We start from the raw sequence: 24,672 nt of genomic DNA, 5'->3' as shown, positions 1-24,672 counted from the left end.
AAATTCTACAGTCAGTTTTGTCATTTCTTTCATTTTAATGTGGACTTTCTTGTGGAAAGGACCATAAAATAAATCTAGAAGAGAAATGAGTAAAGCTCACTATAAGACTAAGAATAACATTAACCTTCAACTGGATATTCAGTTCCTAAATCCTGAAACGAATCTCTGATCCCAGATCAAGTTCTCAAGTTAAGGTTTATCAGACCAAACTCTTCCGAAATGTCTGGTGTCTGAAAACAAGATTCTATCCAAGCCACCCCCTGGACATACATGTAGTTTTAAGTCATCAGAATACAGAAGAACCTTTGGTCTCAGTCAAATACAAAAAGAGTCACCCAATAGAATTTTATGTCAGTCATTTAATGAGACTGCAGTCACAGGAGTCTTTTGTCTTACATGCCCTTGGTATTCAAACATGTAATTTCTTCAATTCCAAGCGCACGTGAACTCTGAACATACCAAGAAATAATAATTTCATATTTCCCTGACAATTCAATGCAATCCACGCTCCCTATAAGTCAAGTTTCATATGAGTTATCTGATGTGTATTGAGAGTACTTTTAACAGAAAAACATTTTCCACAAATTCGACATTTATATGGTTTCTCTCCCGTATGGACCCTCATATGTTGGGTTAATTTCCAGTTGTCGAAAAATCCTTTATTACAGACGGAGCAAGGATACGGTGCCTCTCCAGAATGAATCCGCAAATGGGCAGTAAGATTTGCCGGAGTCTTTCCACAAATACGACATTTCTTCCATTCCTTTGCAGTTTTATAAGAAATCTGCAAGATACAAAAATATTGAAGTCAGTACCACAATGTTTTTTGATGCAGTGAATGAACATTGCATAAATGCAAAATATGTACTCCACAATGAATGAACAACAACCATCCAATATTCCAGAACTGTCCCTAAAAATCAGATTTCCCTACATGGGTCAGCTGATATGTCGTCACGTGTGCTCCGAACCCAAACATCGCCGGGAATACTTTCCACAGATCCATGCCCTCTCTCAGTATCTCTACAAGTTCATTTTCATATGGGTCACTTGATGTACCCTCAGGTTACTTTTAACAGAAAAACATCTCCCGCAAATTTCACATTCAAATGGTTTCTCTCCAGTGTGGACAGTCATATGTCGTTTCAATTTCCAGCCGTCACGAAATTCTTTATGGCAAACCAAACATGGGTGTGAAGATTTTCCGGAATGAACCTGTACATGGGCAGCAAGCTTTGCTTGAAGTTCTGTAGCAAAACTAGGAAAATGTAACCGTTCCAGTAGTACTGAAGTCGTCTGCAAGATATAAAATATTGAAATCAGTCGTGTGACTTCCAGCCTATCTATATGAATTTGAAGTGATATTAGGTGCCTGCAAAAGAAGGTAAATGTTTACTTGACAAAAATTCAACTCCTGCATTGTACAAACAAGTGATGCATACGGATTTTGCCCTCGTCAGAAAAGTTGTCAGGTTTTGCATGTGCCAATGGTCTCCACATGATTCCCACAAGGCAGGCCCATGCAAACCCAGGATAAATGGTTTATTTTCTAGGTCTTCTTTGTTCCTCAGAGTCAAATTTCATATGGGTAACTTGATGTGACCTCAGATTACTTCGGACAGAAAATCGTCTTCCGCAAAGGTCACATGCATATGGTTTCTCTCCTGTATGAACTCTCGTATGTTGGGTCAACTCCCATTTAGTTCTAAATCCTTTTTGGCAAACTGAACACGGAAATGGATCTTTTCCAGAATGAATCCTCATATGGGCAGCAAAATTTGCCGGAGTCTTAGCTGACACACCACATGTAGGACACTGTAGCCTTGCCTTTAAAGAATGATGCGAGATCTGCAAATATAAAAATATTCGAGTCACTGGTGTCATTTAGAGCATCTCCTGTCGAATTATCATTTTGAATCGCTAAGATGCCTGCAAAAGAAGTCAAGTTATCACTACATCATCGACATCTGATTCTGTCAATCATGGAAATCACCAGCCACAACTACAACTTCAAGTTAAGCTGGGTGTTTCTTCGGGTAGCCTTTCAAAAAAGAAATCTTCCCCCAAATGTATATAGCCATCATCTGTTGTGTCTTACAAGTCTCTTCGAACAAGTCAAGTCTTATATTCGTGGACTGGTGGGACAGAAAATATGATGACAAAATGTCAAATTTCATAATGATCATTTGATGCGTCATGCGGTTTCTGCCTTCCAGTGAATTTATTTTCCCTACAACTAGAAGTCAAGATTCATGTGGGTAATCTGATGTGCCTTCATGTTGCCTTTGATAGAAAATCTCTTGTCACAAATGTGACATGCATATGGTTTTTCTCCAGTATGAATACGCATATGCTGGGATAACCCCCAGTTATCACGAAATTTTTTGTTACACACTGTACACTGACATAACTGTTTATGCCTCCGAATATGAAAAGCAAGCTTTTCTTGTGTCTCGGCAAAAACACCACAGAGAAGGCACTGAAGTGGGTTCTTTGTCACAGCCGATTTGTGAATAATCTGCAAAAGACAAAAAGACAATTCCATCACTCTGGGATCTTAAAAACATTATTCATGATATATATACAAACAGTACAAGATGACTGAAAAAAAGATGGACTTTTAGCCGCTGTTATTATTAACGGAAAATAAAATCAAAGATTTGATATCCAGAACAGAAATACCTCTAATCATCGAGAAGAAAATAATATGCATGCACAGCTGCACAACAAACAAATATCAATTCAAATACAAATCTCCTTCTTGCGCATTCTTTCTATATGCATGTAATTGCAATAGAGGTGATACAATCTCTTCTCATTTAGTACCAATCTCATAGACTTGTATCGTATACCCACTCCTCCACATGCCTGGGCTGATGTGTCCTCATGTAGACCTTATAACCTCCGTACGCTCCAAGAAAATCAACTGAATTCATACACATCTGCACTATACCATTTGAATTGGAAAATACACAAGAAATCATGAATCCACTTCCCAACTAAACAATTAGAACTGGAAAATACACAAAAATCATGAATCCACTTCCCAACTAAACAATTAGAACTGGAAAATACACAAGAAATCATGAATCCACTTCCCAACTAAACAATTAGAACTGGAAAATACACAAGAAATCATGAATCCACTTCCCAACTAAACAATTAGAACTGGAAAATACACAAAAATCATGAATCCACTTCCCAACTAAACAATTTGAACTGGAAAATACACATACATGAAAATCATGAATCCACTTCCAATTTTGTCTCATCAGCAAACTGATGCATCTTGATGTCATCCTTGTCACAGATTCATGGTTTTTTTCTCTCTCCTACACGAATCATCAGATTGACTTTTGACCGAATGTTGCCAGTGCAAAAATTTAGCCTCACGACTGCAATGTTATCATTGACTTTCCTTAGAATGCATAAGTAGAATGTGCAACTGGCTACTGACTGACCCGAGATATGAACCCCACTTTATCAGAGTTTCACATGACACACCTGATGAACCCTCATGTTGTCCTTATCAGAAAACCGTCTCCCACAAACAGAACAAGCGTAAGGTTTCTCCCCTGTATGGACCTTCATATGGCGTTCCAACTTCCAATTACTGATAAAACCTTTGTTGCAAATTGAACATGGATATGGCATCTCTCCTTTGTGCATTCGAATGTGAGCTTTAAGCTTAGCGGCAGATTTGGCAAAATGGTCACACATAGGACATCCAAGTTGGTGGTAATTCGCAACAGAGGTTTTGGAAAGGATCTGTAAGATACAAAGATATTTCGTTCAGTTCGTAATCAAAATTTTTGTTTTATTCTGACTTGTGGTTGACAAGATGACTAGTTTAGTATGACAGAGAACCCACAACCGGCTAATCCCATATCTGCGTCATCCAGAGTCTTCATCATCAAAGTTTCATGTGGGTCAGCTGATGAGCTCTCATGTTACCCTTCTGACTAAATCGTTTACCACATATATCACATGCAAATGGTTTTTCTCCTGTATGAATACGCATATGTTGGGTCAAAGTCCAATTGTCAGCGAATCCTTTGTTACAAACTGAACACGAATGTGGCACAACTCTTGTATACTGAGGAGCAAGGTTTGTACCACCATGACCAGGTATTCGTCTTTGAAGTGGGCTCTTCGGTACAAAAGTTTCAAAGGGGATCTGTAAGATACAAATATATTTTGGTCAGTTTTGTTTCAATTTATTGATTTTGTGTCATTCAGAAAAAAAGTACGGGTACTATGCGCCAGTGACTGTCATTAATGTCCCATTCACAAGTACCCAATCGAGTGCCGTTAATTTTCCTTATCTGTAAGTAGAATGAGAAACAGAAAGATAGTGATGCAGAGTCATTCGTTAACCTGATCAGAGTTTTATATGAGTCCCCTTGTGAACTCTCAGGTGGCTTCTCTTGGAAACTGTTTGATCACAAGCAAGTGGCTTCTCTCCTGTAAGAATTGGCATGTCGGGTCAACTTCCAGTTATCTGTAAATCCTTCACAGCAAACAGATGGAACCACTCTCTTTTGAGAATGAAGATGAGAAGCTAGGTTTGCTTGCACCTTTTGAAAACCATCCACTTGATTTTAAAGGCCTATGCCGTTTGTTAAAAAAATTTGAATTTGTAAATGAATTTTAAAATGTCCAATTGCAGAAAGACGCACTAAATTTATATTTCAACATTGCCGTTGCGTAGACTGATATACAAATACTATGAATACCAAGTTTAAACAAATTTGTATTCATAATAACTGTACTACGGCATTGTGTATTAGTGCATTTCTATTTAACTGGACCACCAGTAATTACGAACAGCATACCCCTTTAAAGTGGGGTCGTCATGAAAGATTTATAAAAGATCTACAAGACAAAAAGACATTTTGATCCATTTTGGGATTTCACACTAGTGTCACCTATGTTCCATTGTTTGAAATCTAAGTTTCATGTGAGTCACCTGATGGGCTCTCATGTCACTTTTCTGAGCAAATCTTTTCCCACAGATATCGCATGCAAATGGTTTCTCTCCCGTGTGGACCCTCATGTGACGTTTCAACTTAGATTTATCAATGAATCCTCTGTTACAGACTGAACACGAATGTGGCTTCTCTCCTGTGTGAATACGCATATGTCTGGTCAATTCCCAAGATGTAGAAAATCCTTTACTACAAACTGAACACAAATGTGGCACAGCTTTTGTTTTCATTTGAAGATGAGAATCAAGGTTTTCACCACTAAGACTAGGCATTCGTCTTTGAAGTGGGTTCTTCATCGTAAAAGTTTCATAAGGGATCTGTAAGATACAAAGATATTTTGATCAGTTTTGTGATTTCTAAAATGTTTGAGTCATTCTTCCAACGATATCACATCCAGTTTCCCTGTAGAATGCTATAATACATGCATTTCATAATAATCAAGAGTAGAAATGCGCACAGCTTGGCAGCAATCGGACAAGTCCTCAAAGTTTCATATGAGTCACCAAATGGCCTCTTAAGTGACTTTTCTGGGAAAATCTTTTCCCACATATATCACACGCATATGGCCTCTCTCCTGTATGAATACGCATGTGCTGGGTTAACTTCCAGTTGTCTGTAAATCCTTTACCACAAACAGAGCATGAATATGGAATCACTCTCCTTTGGGGCTGAAGATGAGAAGTTGGGTTTTCTTGCAATTTTGCAACACCACACACTTGACTTGAAAGTGGGGTCTTCACAAAAGGTTCATAAAGGATCTGCAAGATACAAAGACATTCTGGTCAGGTTTTTTGATTTATTGAATCTAGGCCACAAGAAAAAGTGACTAAACCTTTTCACAGACTGATTGTCACTGCTACCAAATTTATCCTGAAACATACCACACAGCAGATGTCACTACCACATCATTGTCACATACATTGTAGAATCCATTGTGTGAAGCTCATGTCTCAAATGAGTCACCCGATGTGCTTTCATACTACTTTTCAGAGCAAAGTTTTCCCCACAAATATCACATGCAAATGGTTTCTTTCCTGTATGGTCCTTAAAATGAAATGCTATGTCAACGGCGTTATATCAGCAAATCCTCCGTTACAAACTGAACACAAATATGGCACTAGATGTTTATTGATTGGAAGATGAGATGCAAGGTTTGTACAACATTTTCGACCCAGATGTGGATAATTCTTCACCACAAAAGTGTTGTAAATGATCTTGTAAGATACACTTTAAATAAATTTTGGTAAGTTATGTGATTTCTTGACTTTTGGCCTCAAATTGCACTCTCAAAGTTTCATATGAGTGACCTGGTGGCCCCTCATGTTACTTCTCTGGGAAAATCCCTTTCCACAAATCTCGCATGAATATGGTTTCTCTCCTGTATGGATTCTCATATGTCGAGTGAACTGCCATTTATCAGCAAATCCTTTGTTACAAACTGAACAGGAATACGGCACTGCTCTTTTGTCGATTGGAGGATGAGAACTTATATGTGGTGGTGACCTTGCATGAACACCACCTGCTCCAATTAGAAGAGGGTTCTTGGCCACAGAAGTTTTATAACAGATCTGCAAGATAGAATTAAAAATATATTGGTCAGTTCGGTGATTTCTTGAATTTCTGTGTCAAGAAAAAAAGAAGAGAATTACGCTCTCAAAGCTTCATATGAGTCACCTGATGACCCCTCATGTTACTTTTCTGAGCAAATCTTTTCCCACAAGTGTCACATGCATATGGTTTCTCTCCTGTATGAATACGCAGATGTTGGGTCAACTTCCAGTTGGTCATAAATCCTTTATTACAAAATGAACACGGATATGGCACTTGGCCTTTGTGCATCTGAAGATGTGCTGTTAAGTTTTCCTGTGTCTTTAAAATCACATCGCAGACTGGGCACTGAAGCGGATTCCTTCCCTTCCTCGTAGAAGATAAATACAGGATCTGTAAGACACAAAGATATTTTGGTCAGCTGTGTGATTTTAGAAATCGTTTAGGGACTACACTCAGACAGCGATTCATAGTTGTATGGGTGTCCACTTCAGCTTGATATGTACCATGTAGAACTCTGCCAATCCACTTTTACATTGAAAATGTAACATATTTGACCCGTCACAGCAAAGCAGGCCCATGTCGCTCTGAGCTTGGCTGGTTGAGACGGTCTGTTTGTTCATTTCTCTGTTGTCTGCCTTCTGTGAAATATGAGCACAACAGTTACTTCCATTATCTCCATGTGTCATTTAGGCTCATCTCCTGCGTGACATGAGCCTGGTTTTGCTGTGATGGTTCACATATTGCAATCACAGAAGTAATCCATTGCCCTCTTCTCAAAGTTTCATATGTGTCACCAGATGACCCCTCATGTTACTTTCTGGGAAAATCCCTTTCAACATATTTCGCATGAATATGGTTTCTCTTCAGTATGGATACGTAACTGCTGAATCAATTCCCACGATGTATAAAATCCTTTATTACAAATTTTAACACGAGCTCGGCAGCTCTCTTTAATGCATTGGGAGATTAAAGGCAGCATTTGCATCACACCTCAGACTTTGAAGAGGGCCTGTCGTCATAGATTTATTTAGTCCAGGTAATCTCGACCCTATCCACAGTGCAGCGGAGGGTCAAGGAAGCCTCATTGATTTACCCGAGGCGAGCCATACATGTTCAGTACATACAGTGGCTGCACTGTCATACCGAGCGCTCTGGTATTCCAGATCATTCACTTGGATCGAGGTTACCCATCCTACAGAAAAACATGTGACTGGCCACAAGAAGCTTTGGCCCCCAAATCGAGTTCATGACGAGTGAATTGCCGTCAAGTACAAGTCTCTGTAATGAGTGAATGGAGGAGACTGGTGAATGAGTCTAAGATTTATTAGAGATCTGTAAGATACAACAAAGATATTTTGTCAGTTTTTGTGATTCATTTTATTATAGTATTATATTTACATTTGTTTTTGTACAGAAGGGGACTACACTTTGCCAGTGAGTGCCAAGTTATCACAGGTGATCAAATACCCCCTTCTTTAGATGCGTGATCAGATGAGACTTCATGTGGCCTTTCTGAGCAAATGTCTTCCCACAAAAGTCACACGCGTATGGTTTCTCTCCTGTATGGACCCTCATATGCCGGGTCAACTGCCATTTAGAATTGAATCGTTTATTACACGCTGAACACAAATATGGCACGAATCTTCTCTGCACCTGAAGATGAGAAGCAACGTTTTCACCACACATTCGACTTTGAAGTGAGTTCCTCGTCACACAAGTTTCATTAAAAATCTGCAAGATACAACAAAGATATTTTGGTCAGTTTTCTCATTTCTTGCATTTTTTTCAAATTTTAAAAGGGACCAGCTATGACAGTGATTTGAGGACACAAACACCAATATGAAGGACGCTTAATAAGTTCTTTACAAAACATACAATATTCAACATGCCCCAATTGTCAAGGAAACCAAATGCAGTCTTCCTCAACGCTTCATATGCGTGATCTGATGGCTCCTCATATTTCCCCTCTGAGAAAACCTTTTCCCACAAATATCACACGCATATGGTTTCTCTCCTGTATGAACACGCGAATGACGTTTTAGAGTCTGCAGCTGAGTAAAACGCCAACCACAACAATCACAGCCATATGGTTTCTCTCCGGTATGAATACGCAGATGGCGCTCCAATCTATGTGGTGTGCTAAATCCTTTATTGCAAAATGAACATAGATGTGGAAGCCCTCTTTGGTGACTTTGCAAATGGGCACTGAGATTTTCACGCGACTTTGCGTTAGCTCCACAGATAGGACATCTATGCATTCCCATCTGGAAGATATAAGAATAATTCCCATCAGTGGCAAGCACTTCACTAAAAACTTCACCAATATTGAGATTGGCTTAGAGAAAATACCTTGGCAAGCAAAGCAAGACCGTACCTGAACTGAAGCTGGCAAGCAGAACAGAAATGAGGAAGATTTATATCTTCAGTGGCAGTGATCACATTCTGCAGTTGTACAACAGATTTGAGAATCAATTAACATTGGTCACCCGACCAGACACTCTGGGTGAGACATCAAATCAATCCCAAAATCATGAGTCCATAAACAAATATCGAAGTCAGAATCAAGGGGTCACACCAGTCATACTTCAAAATAACGCAAGTCAAAACAGCCCAAAAAATTAAAGTTTGACAAACTCACTCAGAACTCACTCAGTGAGTTTTGTCACACAGTGACTGGACCAGTCTTGAACTGAAAGTACCACATGGGTCACCTATGTCCCGAAATCAAAGTGACATACAGATTGTTGGATCAGTCCTAATATCGAAGTTCAACAAGAGTCATCTGATCAGCCCCAAAATCAAAGCAACTTGGAATCAACATTTTTCAAGCATTATGACATCCACATGTACTCTGAAAACAATTCACAAACAAGTCTGTGCTTGCTACAGTTTTACATTCATATGAGTAATCTGATGCGTCCGCATGTTTCCTTTCCGGTTAAATCTCTTTCCACAGATATCACAACCATATGGTTTATCACCAGTGTGAGTAAGAAAATGTCGATCTAAGTCACTCTTACTGACAAATGCTTTATTACAAATTGAACAGTTGTGACGACGCTCGCTGTGATGACCTCGTACGGGATGAATGAGGGTACTTTCCACGCTGAACCCCTTTTCCAAGCTCTTCCATGTCGTACACTTAGCTGGAAATCCAGGCTGGTTTTTCCAACGATCCTCCGAACTTTCAAGAGATGTAGAAACTGCTCCACAAACTAAAGATGTCAGAGGATTTTTCTGTGAAGGACTCTGGCATAAATCGAACTGGAATTACACAAACAGAACAGAAATGAGAATTTTCCATATTTTCCCCCCAATAAACTATAAGTTTTTTGTAAGTCTGTAGAGAAATTCATTTAAAGTTGTCCGACCACATGTGTGCTGTAATTTAAATTTCTGATGCTGAAAATCGCAAACAAAATATCAACGCTGATTACAGATCAGTGGACCACTCTTGTCAGTATCATAGTTGGAAGAGTATAAACATTCTAAGACCCAGATAAGGTTCCATCTGGAAACCTAGTTCAGATGCTGTCTCTTCAAGTGTGTTATCCAATGCGACCTCAAGTTTCCAGTAGTTCAACATTTTTTCCCACACACGTAACACGAGAATGGTTTCTCTCCAGTATGGATACAGATCTGACAATGTGTGATCAGACTTCAGGCCAAACATCTTGTTACAAACAGTACAAAGTACAATTATCTACTTGGTAATCAGGTGTCGTGTTGGTGCAACAATAACATATGATTTTTCAACGTGTGCCGTCGAGTAAATGAGTTGCCACATGTAGTACACACAAATGGTTTCGCTCCTGTGTGAGTATTCTGATGCGATTTGAGATGCTGTGGCTGCTTAAATCTTTTATCGCAGAGATTACAGGCATATGGTCTTTCTCCAGTGTGAGTGCGAATGTGTCGAATCAGATCAGTTTGAGTGATAAATAAGGCGTTGCAGGTACCGATTGTACACTCGAAGCGTCGAAATGCTTTTTTAAGCTGGACATTCAACATTCCAGTATTCAGCGTAGACAATCTAGAGAGGTTCACTGGGGTACCATCATTCTGCAAAGGGAAGAAGAAAACCATGTCAATTTGTCTGTTTTCAGGTTCCATTTATTCCTATGTACAATGAGCAAACAGAAAAGCTTTCATACATGCATGTATGTACATTTTATAATTGAAAATAGTAAAATTGAGAAATTGATGATCTGAACTCGTCTCGGGTTGTTGCTATCCTTATCAATTATTATCGAGATGATGTCCTCGAAGGTGTGCCATGATTTAAATGTTGCGAGATTAAGATTTCTGATTATGATTGAGAACATTACATTCTTTACAGACGTGGCTTCTCACCAGTGTGTCCAACTGTCCAGCAGCATCTGATTTCAGTTCCTTTCCTATCCCCCATCTTTTCATGAATCGATCTATCCAACTTGATGAAATCCGTGGCTCCTTATGGTTAAACTTCCTAGCAAAATATTCCGCTTTCCGTCGAAGTGTCTCTGAATCTATCGTTTTGCCAGCAGGCAACACATCCACACGAAACCAGTTTATGAGAGTAATATCTACATCGGCATAAGTAATCATCCTAACGCTTTTTACAGTTCCACCCGGACGGCCAACTTTGTCAGGATTTTCTATGTGCGTGACAATGCGGTCCTTCTTCCGAAGAATATCATTCAGCGTGCTAGTCTTTAAGTTGAAATGGGCAGCAATAGCAACCTGCTTCATCCCGGGATGCTCTTTAGCAAAGTTTATGATATCATATTTCTCTTGATAGGTCTGCGTCTTACGTTTCATAACCGTCCTTTTTCCAATGCAGCCGTCGACGTGCAGCTCCTGTAAAGAGTGAAGAAGATTGCTTATGGCGCTGAAGAAGCTCATCCTCTTACTGCGTTGACATCAAAAGGGTGCTTCTTCCCGACGTCAGGATTGATCCTGAAATATGTGTCCAGCTTTCAAGATTCAACTCGGCATTGAGGCAAGAGCCAAGAATCCATAAATCTGCATCATTACACAACCACTCTTGAATCTGAAGGGATCATGGGATTTCAATCCGGATTCATCCAATGTCCAAAAGCAATATAATAAAAATCCATTGCAGCGTAGTGGTCTGCTTGAAGATCGGTATGAGTTCATGCAGTAAATGAGAATGAAACGAGTGTTTTACTCTCTCTATAATTCCATCGAGCAGCTATATAATTTTTATGAACAATTGCTATTGCTATGTAATGATCCGAGAAAGGTATAAAAAGACTTCAAATATAATCAAACCTTAGGGAATATTCGAATAGAAAGAGCATTCAGTATACTAAAATTCTGTCTGCTGGAAATCAACTTCTGCTGGATAGAATAATGCTGATACAATGTACAAAGTTTTGGGGAAATATTACATTGTAGGATACTGTACTCAATATACATGTAAGGAAGCAGATGTTCAGTGCCTAATATTTTAGCACATGAACTGAATGCCAGCTCTCATAGATTCGATCAATATATAAATCGCTTGCATGTGTACTGTAAAATCACTCCAAAAGACAATGATTTTTTTCGTAACTTTATGTGTGGGCTTAAAGATTGGCTATAATTTCTAATGCCTTTCTACACAGCCACAACTCTGAATACAAAATACATACTGGAGGCGGTATCTATTAGGGACTATAGGGAAAAACATTAACCTGAAGGGGCCATACAATAATACTTTCTTTATTCACCCTATTGGTTGCCAGGTTACAGTTATCCCCCCACTGAGCCTGCTAACAGAAAGGCCTCCAGCATGAAGAGAGAAAGGCAGCAAAGATTCGTTGCCTTGGCTGAAACACAAAGAAGCAGTTGCTGTCGATTTCCTCCATGGACGCTGCCTCACCTGAAAGGAAATGCTCAAACAAAGAGGATACAACTGTGCAGAAAGGGCCAAGTGATTTTACAGTACTCTCAGTCAAATATAAGGCTGTCCTTAAAATATAGATGGATATCTTCGGTTACAAAATGACGTCATTACCATTGGCTGCGCGCGCATACTCATATCTCAACAGAGGGGATGGCGAGACATATCAACGTCCACGCTCGTTGTTGGTTTCACTTGGATAAGAGGAGTTTTTCTCCCCTGTCTCGTGACTTGCATGATATTTTGTACATCATCGGTTAAGCATCATTATGTTATTGAGAGAAGCCTCAACGATGGTTTGTCGCAACTTTTCTTCATGAAAACCATGTTGAAGAGATACGAGAGTGCGCGCGCACGATGTTTACAAATTAGCCATGACGTCAGCAGATATCCATCTATCACGCTGGCTTTGCTGGTCACTGAATTATCTGTACTGTCAAAATACTAACCGTTCAGAAGAACCTTCATTTTCAAAGCTGTGGATAGCTAATGGCGCTGTGTGTAAGTAAGCCAAGTTTTTGTCTTTGAAATTCCCAAAGAAATATTTCCCCACCAATCAATCTGGAGGTTTACAAATTCATCATCAGGACAGCTAAGCCAACAACTTTTGCAAAGACAGCCCAAGCATCAAATATTCCAAATACTCAAGTGAAAGTAAAAACAAGGACAATCCAGAACACCTCCATCAATACTTACCTGCTCAAAAGGCCTAAATGGGATCAATTGAAATAGATGAAAGGAATCCTTCTGTGCATAGCTCATGATAATGATAAGCACAGCTTAGATCTTCATAGGTAACTAGCCAAACCATTCTCTGTCAAGTCATGGCGAAAATATCTAGGCCTACTTCAGAGGTGCTCAGATTATCCAATTTACTGTCAAACAGACTCCACAAAATCGTTTTTTTATATATCTCCTTCAAAATCATCTGTATGGGTACATGTACTAACCAAAACAAAACCATGGCATATGACAAGCGATTGTGTCTTTGTGTCAGCCAGTAATTTTTTGTCAAATATTCTGTTCAGTAGAGTGGAATCTGTTTGTCAGGCATAACTAAAAATCTAAAAATCTTTATTTCCATACACAATGTGACATACATTGTACATGCACGCCTGATGAAATGCATCTACACACGAGGGATTTCTCACCAACTTAGTTGGTTTTAAAATTAAGAACAGGTGCACAGGTGACTGGAAGTTGAGAGTCGTTCACCCACTCACACGAAAGACATAATCCCAGCAATATTTAGGTCCTGCACTATATTTAGTCTATAAAGATAAAGAGTCAAAATATGGCCCAACTATGTTGTTGACTGAATCACACGGGGAAATTTCTACCCCACACTCCTTACATAAACAAAAAAATCCTTATATAAACAAAAGATGTCGTCGAGAAATAGAACAAGTCGGTAGTGCAGCCAGCAACTCCAACCAATCGGGCAAAATATCAGTTACCTGGTCTGGATTCCTGTTATGAATTAAAATTCCAACTAAGTTGGTGAGAAGTCCCTCGTGTGTGCATCACTGGTAAATACGGAAATAGCTTGGTTTTTAGACACTCAGCAAACAAGTGCTTTTTGTTGCTGGGATGTAGCCAAGAGAACATGCCGACTGTGTTCAGACAGTGTCTGCCCACCAGTTGAAAACTCGCCATCCTTCGTCATATTGTTGTCATGTCTACATAACAGATAGCAGCAACAGAAACAACTCGTTCGCAAAGCCTTTAGCATTGAATAACTCTGTCACAAAAGGTATGGAAATAAATCAGCTTCTGAATATCACTGACCTCACATCCTGTCAACTAACAATAACCACTGGACAAAAATTCTTATTGCGATACATGGAATCAGTGTACTCCACTCAATTTGTCTTTGGTCAGGTAAGCTGAGACTTGGTTGAAGTTTTCTCCAACTGATGGTCTGGTGGTAAGAAAAATTTTTGGTCTGGTGATCTAACATTTTTGAATAGAAAAACCATTACAGCTTCAGAGAAAATGGTCTGGTGGTATGTTTGAATGGTCTGGTGGTATTAAATGTAAAAATTTAAGTTTGGTCTGGTGGCTCACCGGACCAAAATAGGCAGCAGAGAACACTGTTAATTCCTCCACCCCAGTAGCCATACTAGGTCTGGAGATTAGACATGCCATTCTTGGCACAGCACATTTTCAAAATCATTTCAGTCAACTATTTCTTCAAAGAATGAATTGAAACAACCACTTTAGAACAGGTACAAAACTCTTTACGTTCCATCTTAACCCTATAACACCTGGAGGCGCCCGATGACGCCCGCACACCCATATTCAAATTTCGCGCGCTTAGCTATCGATCTCCTTCAGAGCGCCACCTATTATTAATCTATGAAACTTAAGCTTTCAAATGCCCGGATGAACAATGGTGGTTGCTGTGGAAGTTTTTGAGATATTTGACGATTAAGTTTTTGTTTCTCTTCAAGCCAGTAAATTCAGGTTGAACAGTTGAATTGCTGAAATGGATCGTTTGTTTGATTCCGATTTGGACGTACCCTATCTAATAGGGAATTTCATCTTCTTTTAAATAAACGGGACTTATAATACATTATTTGGAAGTTCACCTATGTCATTTTGTAAAAAAACTGGACCCATCGCAAAAAATGTGATTTCCAGGTAAAATCACGTCGGGGCCTAGGGGAATAAGCACTTGCGCTGGCAGTGGCTCTAGGTGTTATAGGGTTAACTTCAATCTTCATAGCCAGGTTTTGGGGTGGTCAATCACTTGCTAAACACATTACTGAAATGACTCGACACCTGACACTTCAAATCTATGAGGCCCAATGGATATTGAAAGTGACATTCCTGATATCAGTGAAAAAACAAGGGTAAAATACAGCATGCGAGTCTGTGAAATTTAGAGCATTTTCTTTGGAGTGGTGAATTCAGAGAGAAATATCGAGACCTTGCATTTCTTCTTCCAAAGATCTCAATGCTTTTACTATTTCGACTTCATCCATATGTACATGATGAAAGTGAGTTTTTTGTGTGCGGTTTTTAATTTACATAGAGATGTTATCATCGTCTCACAGCTTTTGCCTATGAGAGCAAGACCCAACAAAAACACATCTTCTGACTCTTACGTCGAAACATATCGGTCAGATTATTGCTTACTTTAAAACTGCACTTCTCAGATTATATATACCTGTTCGACATGCTGTATCCCACCCTTTGTATTGGAAGGCTTGGTCTCTGTAACAATCAGCTAAACATAACGCCTGAAGAGGAGTCTGTGAGGCTCTGAAAATTCTAGGTTTAAAAGTCTGTGAAGCTGAGTATGAATTCCATCACCAACTCCAGTCAAAAAGTTGTCAAGTGCTCAATTTTCACTCAATAAAGATATTCCGTTCTGCACAACTTTCTAGGAAGACAAAATATCAACAAACAAAACCATTGTCTGGATTATTCTCAATTTGACTTCCAGTACATTTCCAACAAAACTTTTTTACTTGCAGAAGCAAAACATTTTTTTCAGTTTTTTTTCTCCTCAATGAACTGCCAGTAATAGCTCTCGACATCAAAATCACTGAATATCATTTCAACCAAGACTTCCAATACCTACCTAATTTAAGATAGAAATTCTTAACTGATCCCTACCTTTCCATCAGCTCCTTCTTGTGTTGATCCCCCTGGTGACATGCCACCACCAGGTGAAATTCCTCCAGTTGGAATCGGCCCCGATACTGGCACAGGGCCCCCTTGATTACTGTCACTTGTCCCAGAACTTCCAGGTGTTCCAGGCATATATTGTCCCGAACCCTGCATTTCAGCATCCGAGTAGTACATAGCACCAGCAGATCCGTCAATACCTGCTTTCGAGTCCTCCTCACTTTGTGAAACACTTAATGGAAAGAAAGTATCACTGGCAGATGTGGCAGCAACATTGAAACTGTCACTTTGTGCGGATGGTTCTTGGAAGGAAGGACTAGAAGGCATTTGAGTAGGTGTTCTTGACTGTGAAACTTGCCGAGGTGAAGTGGCAGTGGGAGATGGCATAGACCACTGTAGTTTAGTTGAGGTTGTCCCGGATGTCATTGGTTGAGAACTTCTTGAAAAGTCAGTGAAACTCTCTGAAGTCATAGCTGAAAGGCGAGACAAGGCACTGTCCTGGGTGGAGGAATGAAAACGTTTGGTTGGCAAGTCCTGATCCATTGTATAAGGGCGTTTGCGTTGAGCCTCGGCTGCAGAGATTATGTTTGAGAGGCCGTAATCTTCTTGTTCAACGGAAAGATCTAAAGTTGGCGGGGAATCTGGAATCTCTATCACAGACTGCACAGCACTTGCAGATGGTTTCTGAAAAGTAACAAAGACACTGAGAAAGGGAAAAAGTCGATAAAAGTGTATAAATGATGTCTTCTTCGAGACTATGTCGTCAATGTCCAACTTGGAATCACTTGGACTTCACACACAAATTCAGTCATGACACCCGATGTAAAAAACAAAAACAAAATTGTTTCCTGCATCATGATGTAAAGATTTCATGACCTCATCAGTGCTCTCCACAGCATTTCCACAAGGTAGGGTTGAAACCTTGAATGGCTTTTTATTCAAGAAGTTTTGCCAGTGTGCAACACAAGGTAAGGTGACCAGCAACTTAAAGGGGTATGCCGTTCGTAATTACTTGTGTTCCAGTTAAATAGAAATCCACTAATACACAATGACGTAGTGCATTTATTGTGAATGCAAATTTGTTTAAAACCTGGTATAGGTATTCATAGTATTTGCATATCAGTCTACACAACTGCCATGTTGAATGTATTTTTCGCAATTGGACATTTTTAAATTCAATTACAAATTCAAATTTTTATTGAACGGAGTAGGCCTTTAAGTCAGGGTGGCCCTATAGAAACCCTTTTCAAAAATCCTGAGCGAGGTAGGGTGGCTCTTCCAAGGTAGGGTGGGACCCCATGCCGAATGGCCTTGTGGAGAACGCTCCCTCATATACCATAGCACATTGCATGATTCAGTTTATTCACACCGGCATCACTATCCTGAAATGCAGTTACGGGACATAATGTCAAATTGACCCCATCAAGTGTTGCACTCCAACACTCGCCAACAGAGAAAAATAGTCTACTAATACTCAATATTTCCCCCCTTATACTTACGGATTTTTCTCTAAGTGTTCTCTTGGTCATTTCATGGGATCTTCGTTCCATTTCGAGGGTTCTTTCATTCAGCTCCAACTGTTCCTTCAGTTCAGCATTTTCTTTCATCAACTGATTTTGTAACTTTCTCAATAAATTGTCCTTTATTTGAATTTGTTCCTGTTTTATAGTCAATTCTGATTTTAAGCGTTCTAAGTCTCCCCTGTTGCGCACAAGTTCTGATTGTCTATCTAAAAGATCACATCTGGCTTTTTCTAAAAGTTCCATGTTGCAGGTCAGGTCTGATTGCACACTTCGTAACATCTGTTCTTTCACACAAAGTTCTGATTGTGATTTGCTCAGCAGTCTTTCCTTGGTTCGAATCTCTTCTTGTAATTTTTCTACCTCTTCATTCCCTGCATCCACCATCGGCTTCATTTCATCTAACTGTCTTTTACGCACATCAATCTCCCGTTCAGCAATTTCAACAGCATTTTCCTTCACTGTCAGCTCTGCTTGATACTTTGAAATAAAGCTAAACAAGTCAGACCAGGCTTTGGTCAGAACAGCTCCTTTGCTGTGCAGCTCCATCTGCATATTTTGGGAGGGGCTGCTCTCTTCTTCTTGAGGCTCTGGCATCGACATTGTACTGTCCTTCATTATCAGCACAACATCAAAAATTCAATCTGTAATAGAGTTAAATAGTTTGATAGAAAAAAAAATTGATCTTGTTGGCTATGGGAGGGGAGGAACAGAACGTGCCACTTTTCATCGACTTATGACATGTCTATGACGTAATAAACATAGTCGTCGATGTCGTAGATGGAGATACTCATCTCTGTCGGACTCATGGATGGATAGGCAAAGCCAACGGAATTACGGATAGAATGACTCAAGGAGAATGACACATTGGACCTCGTCCTCGGTACACATGCTGTGTTTTTGAGATGATACTCAAGCTTCGCGAGCTTGTTTTTATAAATCGCCAATCTTGATTCAGCCTTGCTTCTTCGTTTTATTGATATAGCCTACAAAACATAGCCCACTGTATATACCGACATCATTTACTATGGTAGTTGATAAAGCTTGGAATCAGTGAAACCATGTAACCAGTGATAAAACTTGGAATAGTCAGTACTAAACCGTGGAATCACTGTGCAAGTACCGTGTGAAATCGGGCGCGTTCCTTCCACGATTTATACCCTCCCAACTGCCAATCTCGTTCCAGCTGACTTTATTGATAGCAATTTGCCAGTAGTTCCCGAATAAACCTTTTTGTGGAGGATGACGTCATCATTGAATGCATTGGAAATGTGTTGTTGTCGTTAAAAAATAAACTTATATTCATGACGGGCTGCCATTTGCAAATATCCAATTATTGCTCTTCGATGAAAGCAAAAGTAAGCTTTTGTGATTGTTTTGTATTCCAAATACTAAAATAAAACGTTTTTATTCGAAGAATCATTTGTAAATATATTATGCTCCGATAAAGCTCAGTAGATATGACAAACATGCACACGGGAATCACTAAAGAATGTGTCCGCTTAGAACTGGTTACATCACGAAAATATCTCTACATCCCTCGATGTGTACATAAATATGTACGAAATCGCTCACAGCAAAGGAATTTATTCATATTTTTCATCTCCAAACCCGGCTAAAACCTTCGGTAATAAACCTTCATCTACGTTTCTACGGATAAGTGCCAGCCGGTACTGCATGATGTAATCAATCTTCTCTGTATCACCTTAGGTTCAAATGGCATTATTTTATGTTTTTATGCATTTTTAGGACTGATTCCAAGGTTTATCACTGGTTTCAAAGTTTCACTGGTTCCAAGCTTTATCAGTCACCATTTACTTATACTATGCATCACGCATGCACGGACCATCAGTCCATGTGTGCATGTGGTATGAGAATAGTGTAGGCCACGAGTACAATTTTCGCCCAATTGTGATCAGAATTATCGCAAGAAACTCACCAGAATCAATCTTGATGGCGAGATGATGATAATGCACTTATTTTTAGTGATCTATTGTTGACAAAGGACATGCATGAGCGGTTTAGAAATGGGGATATAAAATTAAAATGGGGGTGCCTTTCTTCCAGGATACATTCGAGTGGAGAACCGCGGGGGATGTCGGAGTTGAGAATGCTGCCGCATCATTTAAAGGTAAACTCGCCTCTGCATTTCTTCAATATTAACAGAGTTTATATTGTCGGTGTTGTACTGGGCGTAACGGAGGGCTTGCCTGAACTTTGTATTGTTTTGGATGTAATCCTGTGTTGCACCCCATACAGGAACTCCCAACCGATATACCGGATCCACTCGCTAATAAGATCCCAAGCCCGACAATAACCGACTTCTACTCCCGCCTCGATGGGTCGAGCCTAAACAACTGGCCATAATAGTAGGCCTTTCACAGCCCTAAAAGGTGTGGGATATCTTATCTTGGTTTCTTCGAAATGGTCTTTAATTTATTAAAAAATTTCCGCTGTAGAGTCATGACAATTACGTTGTTAACTCTTGAATAGATATCCCACCCCTTTTATTGCTGCGAAAGGCCTACTATTGTGTTCGGATTTTTAGACTCGACCCATCGAGGCAGTGGTACAAATTGGGTATTGTCGGGCTTGGGATCTTATTGTTGAGTGCATCCACTATCTGTCTTTCTCATGCCTGCCATGGAATACACTATAGATCTCATATCTCTCCTGACAAAGCCCATTTCTTACTAAAAATTTACATGAAAAACAATATTTAATAACAACAAATAGGTTTATTTATATTCATACACCTATGACATTGTATATGACATTGATTTACAAGGTCTAGAAAATTACAGTCATGATTTAAGTTTTCCCCATTGTCATTTTAACCCCACCAATCATTTTGTTTCTAGACACATCATTAAATTGGTCAGCAATAATAGAATACAGGCACCATTTCAACTTTTTCCATCAGTAAACCGCATCCTGTAAAGGGAATATATAACACAAAATTTTACAGAGCCACAGAAAAGAACAATCCTCAAGAAATTATTCATTATAACAGTGTGATCCTTAAAAAAACAATTATAATAAATCCCCATATCACCAAAACAAGGCAATATCATTTTTACTTCCTACATGTACATAGCGGACAGTTGATCTTCACTTTCCGCCGACTTAATCTCCCCCCTTACATGAATAGACAATACACAAGTGATGAACAGCAGTAACTTAACTCCTCTCTCAGAGGCATGAAGACTGCAAATGATTTTGGCTGTCCTCTTGTGCTTCTCATTAAAACAACATAATCTTCAGATTTCTCTTTCATGAGTCCACTATGGGTGCATTTTTCAAATATAAACATGGCCACTTTATGTCCCTAAAACTTGCTTTCATATGCCCCTCTCAAGAAAATGGTGTTATCGGACTTCACTATCACTATCATTCAGTTTCTTCACCATCATTTGAAAGCTCTTGAGTTGGCGATGTGGGAACATGTAATGGCGAGCCCTGACTGGCCAATGCTAACAGATGCACAGGTTTAATCACATCACCCATGTTAACAGGTTTTAGTTCTTCGATGACATTTATCTTATGAATTGTTCTCAAGTGTCTAAGGTAACCAGTTCTATCGGCCAAAATGCTTCCACAGTGCTCACAGGTGAACAGTTGGCTTTCCTTTTCAGTATGTGTACGCGCATGTGCAGACAAACTTGACAACTGGGCAAACGATTTGTCACAATATTCACATAAATATGGTTTCTCTCCTGTGTGAGTTCTCATATGGTTAAGGAGAGTTGCCTTCTGTCCAAATGACTGTAAACACTGGTCACATTTATAAGGCCTCTCTCCAGTATGTGTCCGAATGTGGGTATCTAAGACATATTTCTGTCGGAATGCTTTATCACAAAATTTACATTTGTATGGTCGTGATCCCGAATGAGTTTCCAGATGTTTTTGGAGTTGTAGCCATTCGATGAAGCGTTTTCCACAGCGACCGCAAAGAAACTTCTGGTTAGGGTCCGGTTCTGTTGACGACACTGTTGGGGTTGATATAACTTGCTGCAGCAGAAAGAAAGAAGATTAATGGCCATGACATGGTAACTTTTAAAAAAATAGATAGGGTTGAGGTGTCTTGAAACTGAAAGTTCTCCTTGAATTGTGCATGTGTGGATGTGTGGTCAATGCTGAAAGACCACGGTTTACCATGCTTGTACTTGTAAAAACTTTTGAGAACTTAGGCCAACTTTCGCATCAAAGGTAGGAATGACAAGTCTTGAAGGTGCCTCCCCCAGACTAAAGTGTTGTGATTGGCTTTGTGAGGCATGCTTTGAAGTATACAAACACTTAAGATTTCACGGTTATTAGCATAAAGTTTGAGAAGCAGGCATGCGTGTGCCAAGAGAAAAACCTTAAATCCACTTAAAACGTCTGAAATGCCAGGTCCTAATGAAAAATTACAGGAGGTTCTGATTTTTGGCAATTGCCCAAGGACTCTGCAGATGCTAGCAACTAGCTTACCCTGTCCCTGGTGGACCTTCTGAGCGGGGGCTGGACACTTGGAACACTGGGAGTGCTCTGTACATACACCGTCACCATCGACGAGGGGTTGGTATTCGTGTTTCTGACCGACACTGGCACTACTTTCTGGATACTTGTGGTCACTGGAGCATTTGTCATAACAGGAACATTCGTAATTACAGGAGCACTATTGAGGACTGTGACCTGTTTTGTTTGATTATTCTCAACGATGATTTGATCATCTGGGTCAAGAGGTTCTTGCTTTATCCTGATAGTTTGATCTTCCTGGTCATCTTCAGTTAAACTTTGGTTGGTGTCGGGGACTGTGTGTGATGCTTCGATGACATTGTCAAATGCGTTCTGAAAGAATTTTATTAAAATAGTAATATATTATGTGTAGAGTCAACCACTCACTACCATGTGTCTCTCCTCCCAAGGTGTCAGCCACATGTAATTATAGTACCCCAGACTTGGATTGTCTTGGAACAATAACATCAAACTGCTTTTGGCAGGGTGGCAGGGAGAGCAGTATATTGTGCAACCACTGTCTTGAAGTAATCTTTCAAACAATCATCTACAGCAATTTATTGAGCAACCACTGTCAGGAAGTAATCTTTCAAACAATCATCTACAAATTACATGTGGATACAACTCAACTGGCTCAAACCTGTACACACAGTATTAAAGAGACAATATAGGCAGCAGCTAGGCAGGCAAGAGAAAGTTACACAAAGTCACCAATAGGGGTCTCTCATATCTCACAGTACATCAATTGATTCACACTTGTACGAGGAATATATTTAGTGCCGAGTCTGACATGACCAAGGGCTCTTACTGTGTATATTAGTAGCTTGAAGATGGCTTAATTAGCCTCTCTGCTCTTGCATATAGTCCCCCTTTAACAAGTTTCTATACTAACCTGTGAAAGCTGTTCACTGGACTGTACGCTCAAGCTCATTCCCGTCTTCTTCAGACACAAAGCCGTCTGCAACCGAGAGATCTCTTTCTTGTATTTGGTGGTTTCCTCCAGCATCTGTGATTGCAGCTTCTCATGAAGGGTATCTTTGAGAGATAATTGTCCTTGAGTGCGTACCAACTCAGAATGCAACGCACGCAAGTCATTCTGTAAAGAAGTCAGCTCACCTTCCTTCTGAGTAACATGAGAAATTTTCTTTTCAAGTTCATTTTGGGTCTTGAACAATATCGATTTTGTTCTCGTCAAATCGTTTTCATACTTTAACAACAGTCTTTCTTTCTCTAGTAGCTCAGTTTTTAAGTTTTCTGTTTCATTCTTGTCAACTTTTTCCGACCAACCTTTCTCACATTCACGGATATGTAAAAGATCCTCTCGAGCTGATAGTCTAGCATGATATTTTGCAAGTAAGCCAGAGAGGTCACTAAATGTTTCAGACAGCATTGTCCCTTTGTCATCAATTTCCATTTTCATCTCAGTCAGTTCATCACAAAGTTTCTCTTCCTCCTTCATATGGTACGTGACACCATCCTCATTTTCATCATCTTCCTGAATTGTCAGATTGTCAGCCTCTGAGTCTTCTGCCTCCATGGCAACAGCTTGTGCTGCAGCCAAAAGAAGAGCCATCACGTTGGTTTTTGTGGATGGTTATATTACAGTTACTACAAAATCTGGTGACGCGTGCTTCACTCTACAGCTTTAATTCTTCTATTGGCAGAGTTTGGGGGTTGACCAATTAACCCGTCCACAAAGAAAACTGAAACGAGACAAAGATACCTATTATGTGATGAAATAAGATCGGCAGGATGTGTACAAGTATTTTTGAATTTCAGCAATACGGTTACCTACTCTACATGACCAATTCATCCATTGAATGAAAAGCCCGGGGCTGAATGTAAACACTAAAGGGGTTAATGTCGACAAGGACAATTGTCTCATCAGTGCAATTCATTTCCTACTGATCTGTGCCTGAGTACAATGTACACCCGTCTCAAGTGTCTGACATCATGGAATTTGCCCCCCCCCCCCCAACGGAACCTGGCACACACGTCTGCATGAAACAACATCAACAACATTTTACACCCTGCCTCCCTGGCCTGAGAATCATTTGTCCCAACTGAAGAATTCTCATCTCACTCGTCACTCGTCGACACTGCCACTTTTTTCTATAAGGACAAAACAAGGCTTAGGACCCTTTTCAAATTGAGGGACTGGCAGTGAATTGTCAAGTTGCTCCGAATCATCGATGTATGTATATAATGACAGCATCACCCATATGATGGCAATGCCGTCATCATCATGTGATGACGTCATCATCATGATCATTCATTGTTGTTTGATTTTTGGGAAAGTGTTAGAAGTTATTTATGCCATCGGGAACGACATATTACACACATATTTAGTTATTCAGCGGGACAAAACTTTAACATACCCTGTTGCAAGCGCTCAATGCAAGAGAGTTTCTTTATATGGTCAAATCTAGCCTGAAGTAAGTGGAAAGTCGGACGTCAAACCAACAAGGCCGCCATATTTGCAGCTTTTGGCAAAGTAGAGACCAAATAGAAAATTGGGAAATGTGCTGCATTGAAAACGGGCAGAATGTCCAACTTCATGTAAGTTGATTGCTTAGAAGCACATGAATTGGAT

At 39.8% G+C, this 24,672-nt stretch overlaps 2 protein-coding genes across 16 annotated transcripts; both read right to left on the bottom strand.

Moving 5' to 3' along the window:
* Window positions 1–28: 28 nt before the first annotated feature.
* On the bottom strand, window positions 29–19,650 carry LOC135487871 (zinc finger protein 282-like). 15 transcript variants are annotated; one of them, XM_064772030.1, is made up of 6 exons: window positions 19,522–19,650; window positions 17,562–18,226; window positions 16,051–16,746; window positions 10,893–11,378; window positions 10,499–10,601; window positions 8,252–8,270 (listed from the first exon to the last, which is right to left on the bottom strand). In XM_064772030.1, the coding sequence occupies exons 2-6, from the start codon at window positions 18,198–18,200 to the stop codon at window positions 8,263–8,265; spliced, it is 1,932 nt and encodes a 643-aa protein (XP_064628100.1). In that variant the 5' UTR covers window positions 18,201–18,226; window positions 19,522–19,650; the 3' UTR covers window positions 8,252–8,262. The 15 variants fall into 15 exon arrangements, with proteins under 15 accessions (XP_064628112.1, XP_064628111.1, XP_064628104.1 ...); XM_064772029.1 differs by lacking the exons at window positions 8,252–8,270; window positions 10,499–10,601; window positions 10,893–11,378 and adding exons at window positions 3,796–4,177; window positions 4,970–5,305; XM_064772031.1 differs by lacking the exons at window positions 8,252–8,270; window positions 10,499–10,601; window positions 10,893–11,378 and adding exons at window positions 4,198–4,325; window positions 4,970–5,305.
* A 650-nt stretch (window positions 19,651–20,300) lies between these two features.
* LOC135487873 (histone-lysine N-methyltransferase PRDM9-like) lies at window positions 20,301–24,552 on the bottom strand. The gene is made up of 4 exons (XM_064772046.1): window positions 24,458–24,552; window positions 22,972–23,782; window positions 22,053–22,412; window positions 20,301–21,593 (listed from the first exon to the last, which is right to left on the bottom strand). The coding sequence occupies exons 2-4, from the start codon at window positions 23,650–23,652 to the stop codon at window positions 20,973–20,975; spliced, it is 1,662 nt and encodes a 553-aa protein (XP_064628116.1). The 5' UTR covers window positions 23,653–23,782; window positions 24,458–24,552; the 3' UTR covers window positions 20,301–20,972.
* Window positions 24,553–24,672: the final 120 nt, after the last annotated feature.

This window comes from Lineus longissimus, chromosome 5, assembly GCF_910592395.1.
Source record: "Lineus longissimus chromosome 5, tnLinLong1.2, whole genome shotgun sequence".
NCBI classification, from domain to species: domain Eukaryota; kingdom Metazoa; phylum Nemertea; class Pilidiophora; order Heteronemertea; family Lineidae; genus Lineus; species Lineus longissimus.
Note: the sequence above shows the minus strand (reverse complement) of the source record. Positions and strands in the feature narration are given on the sequence as shown.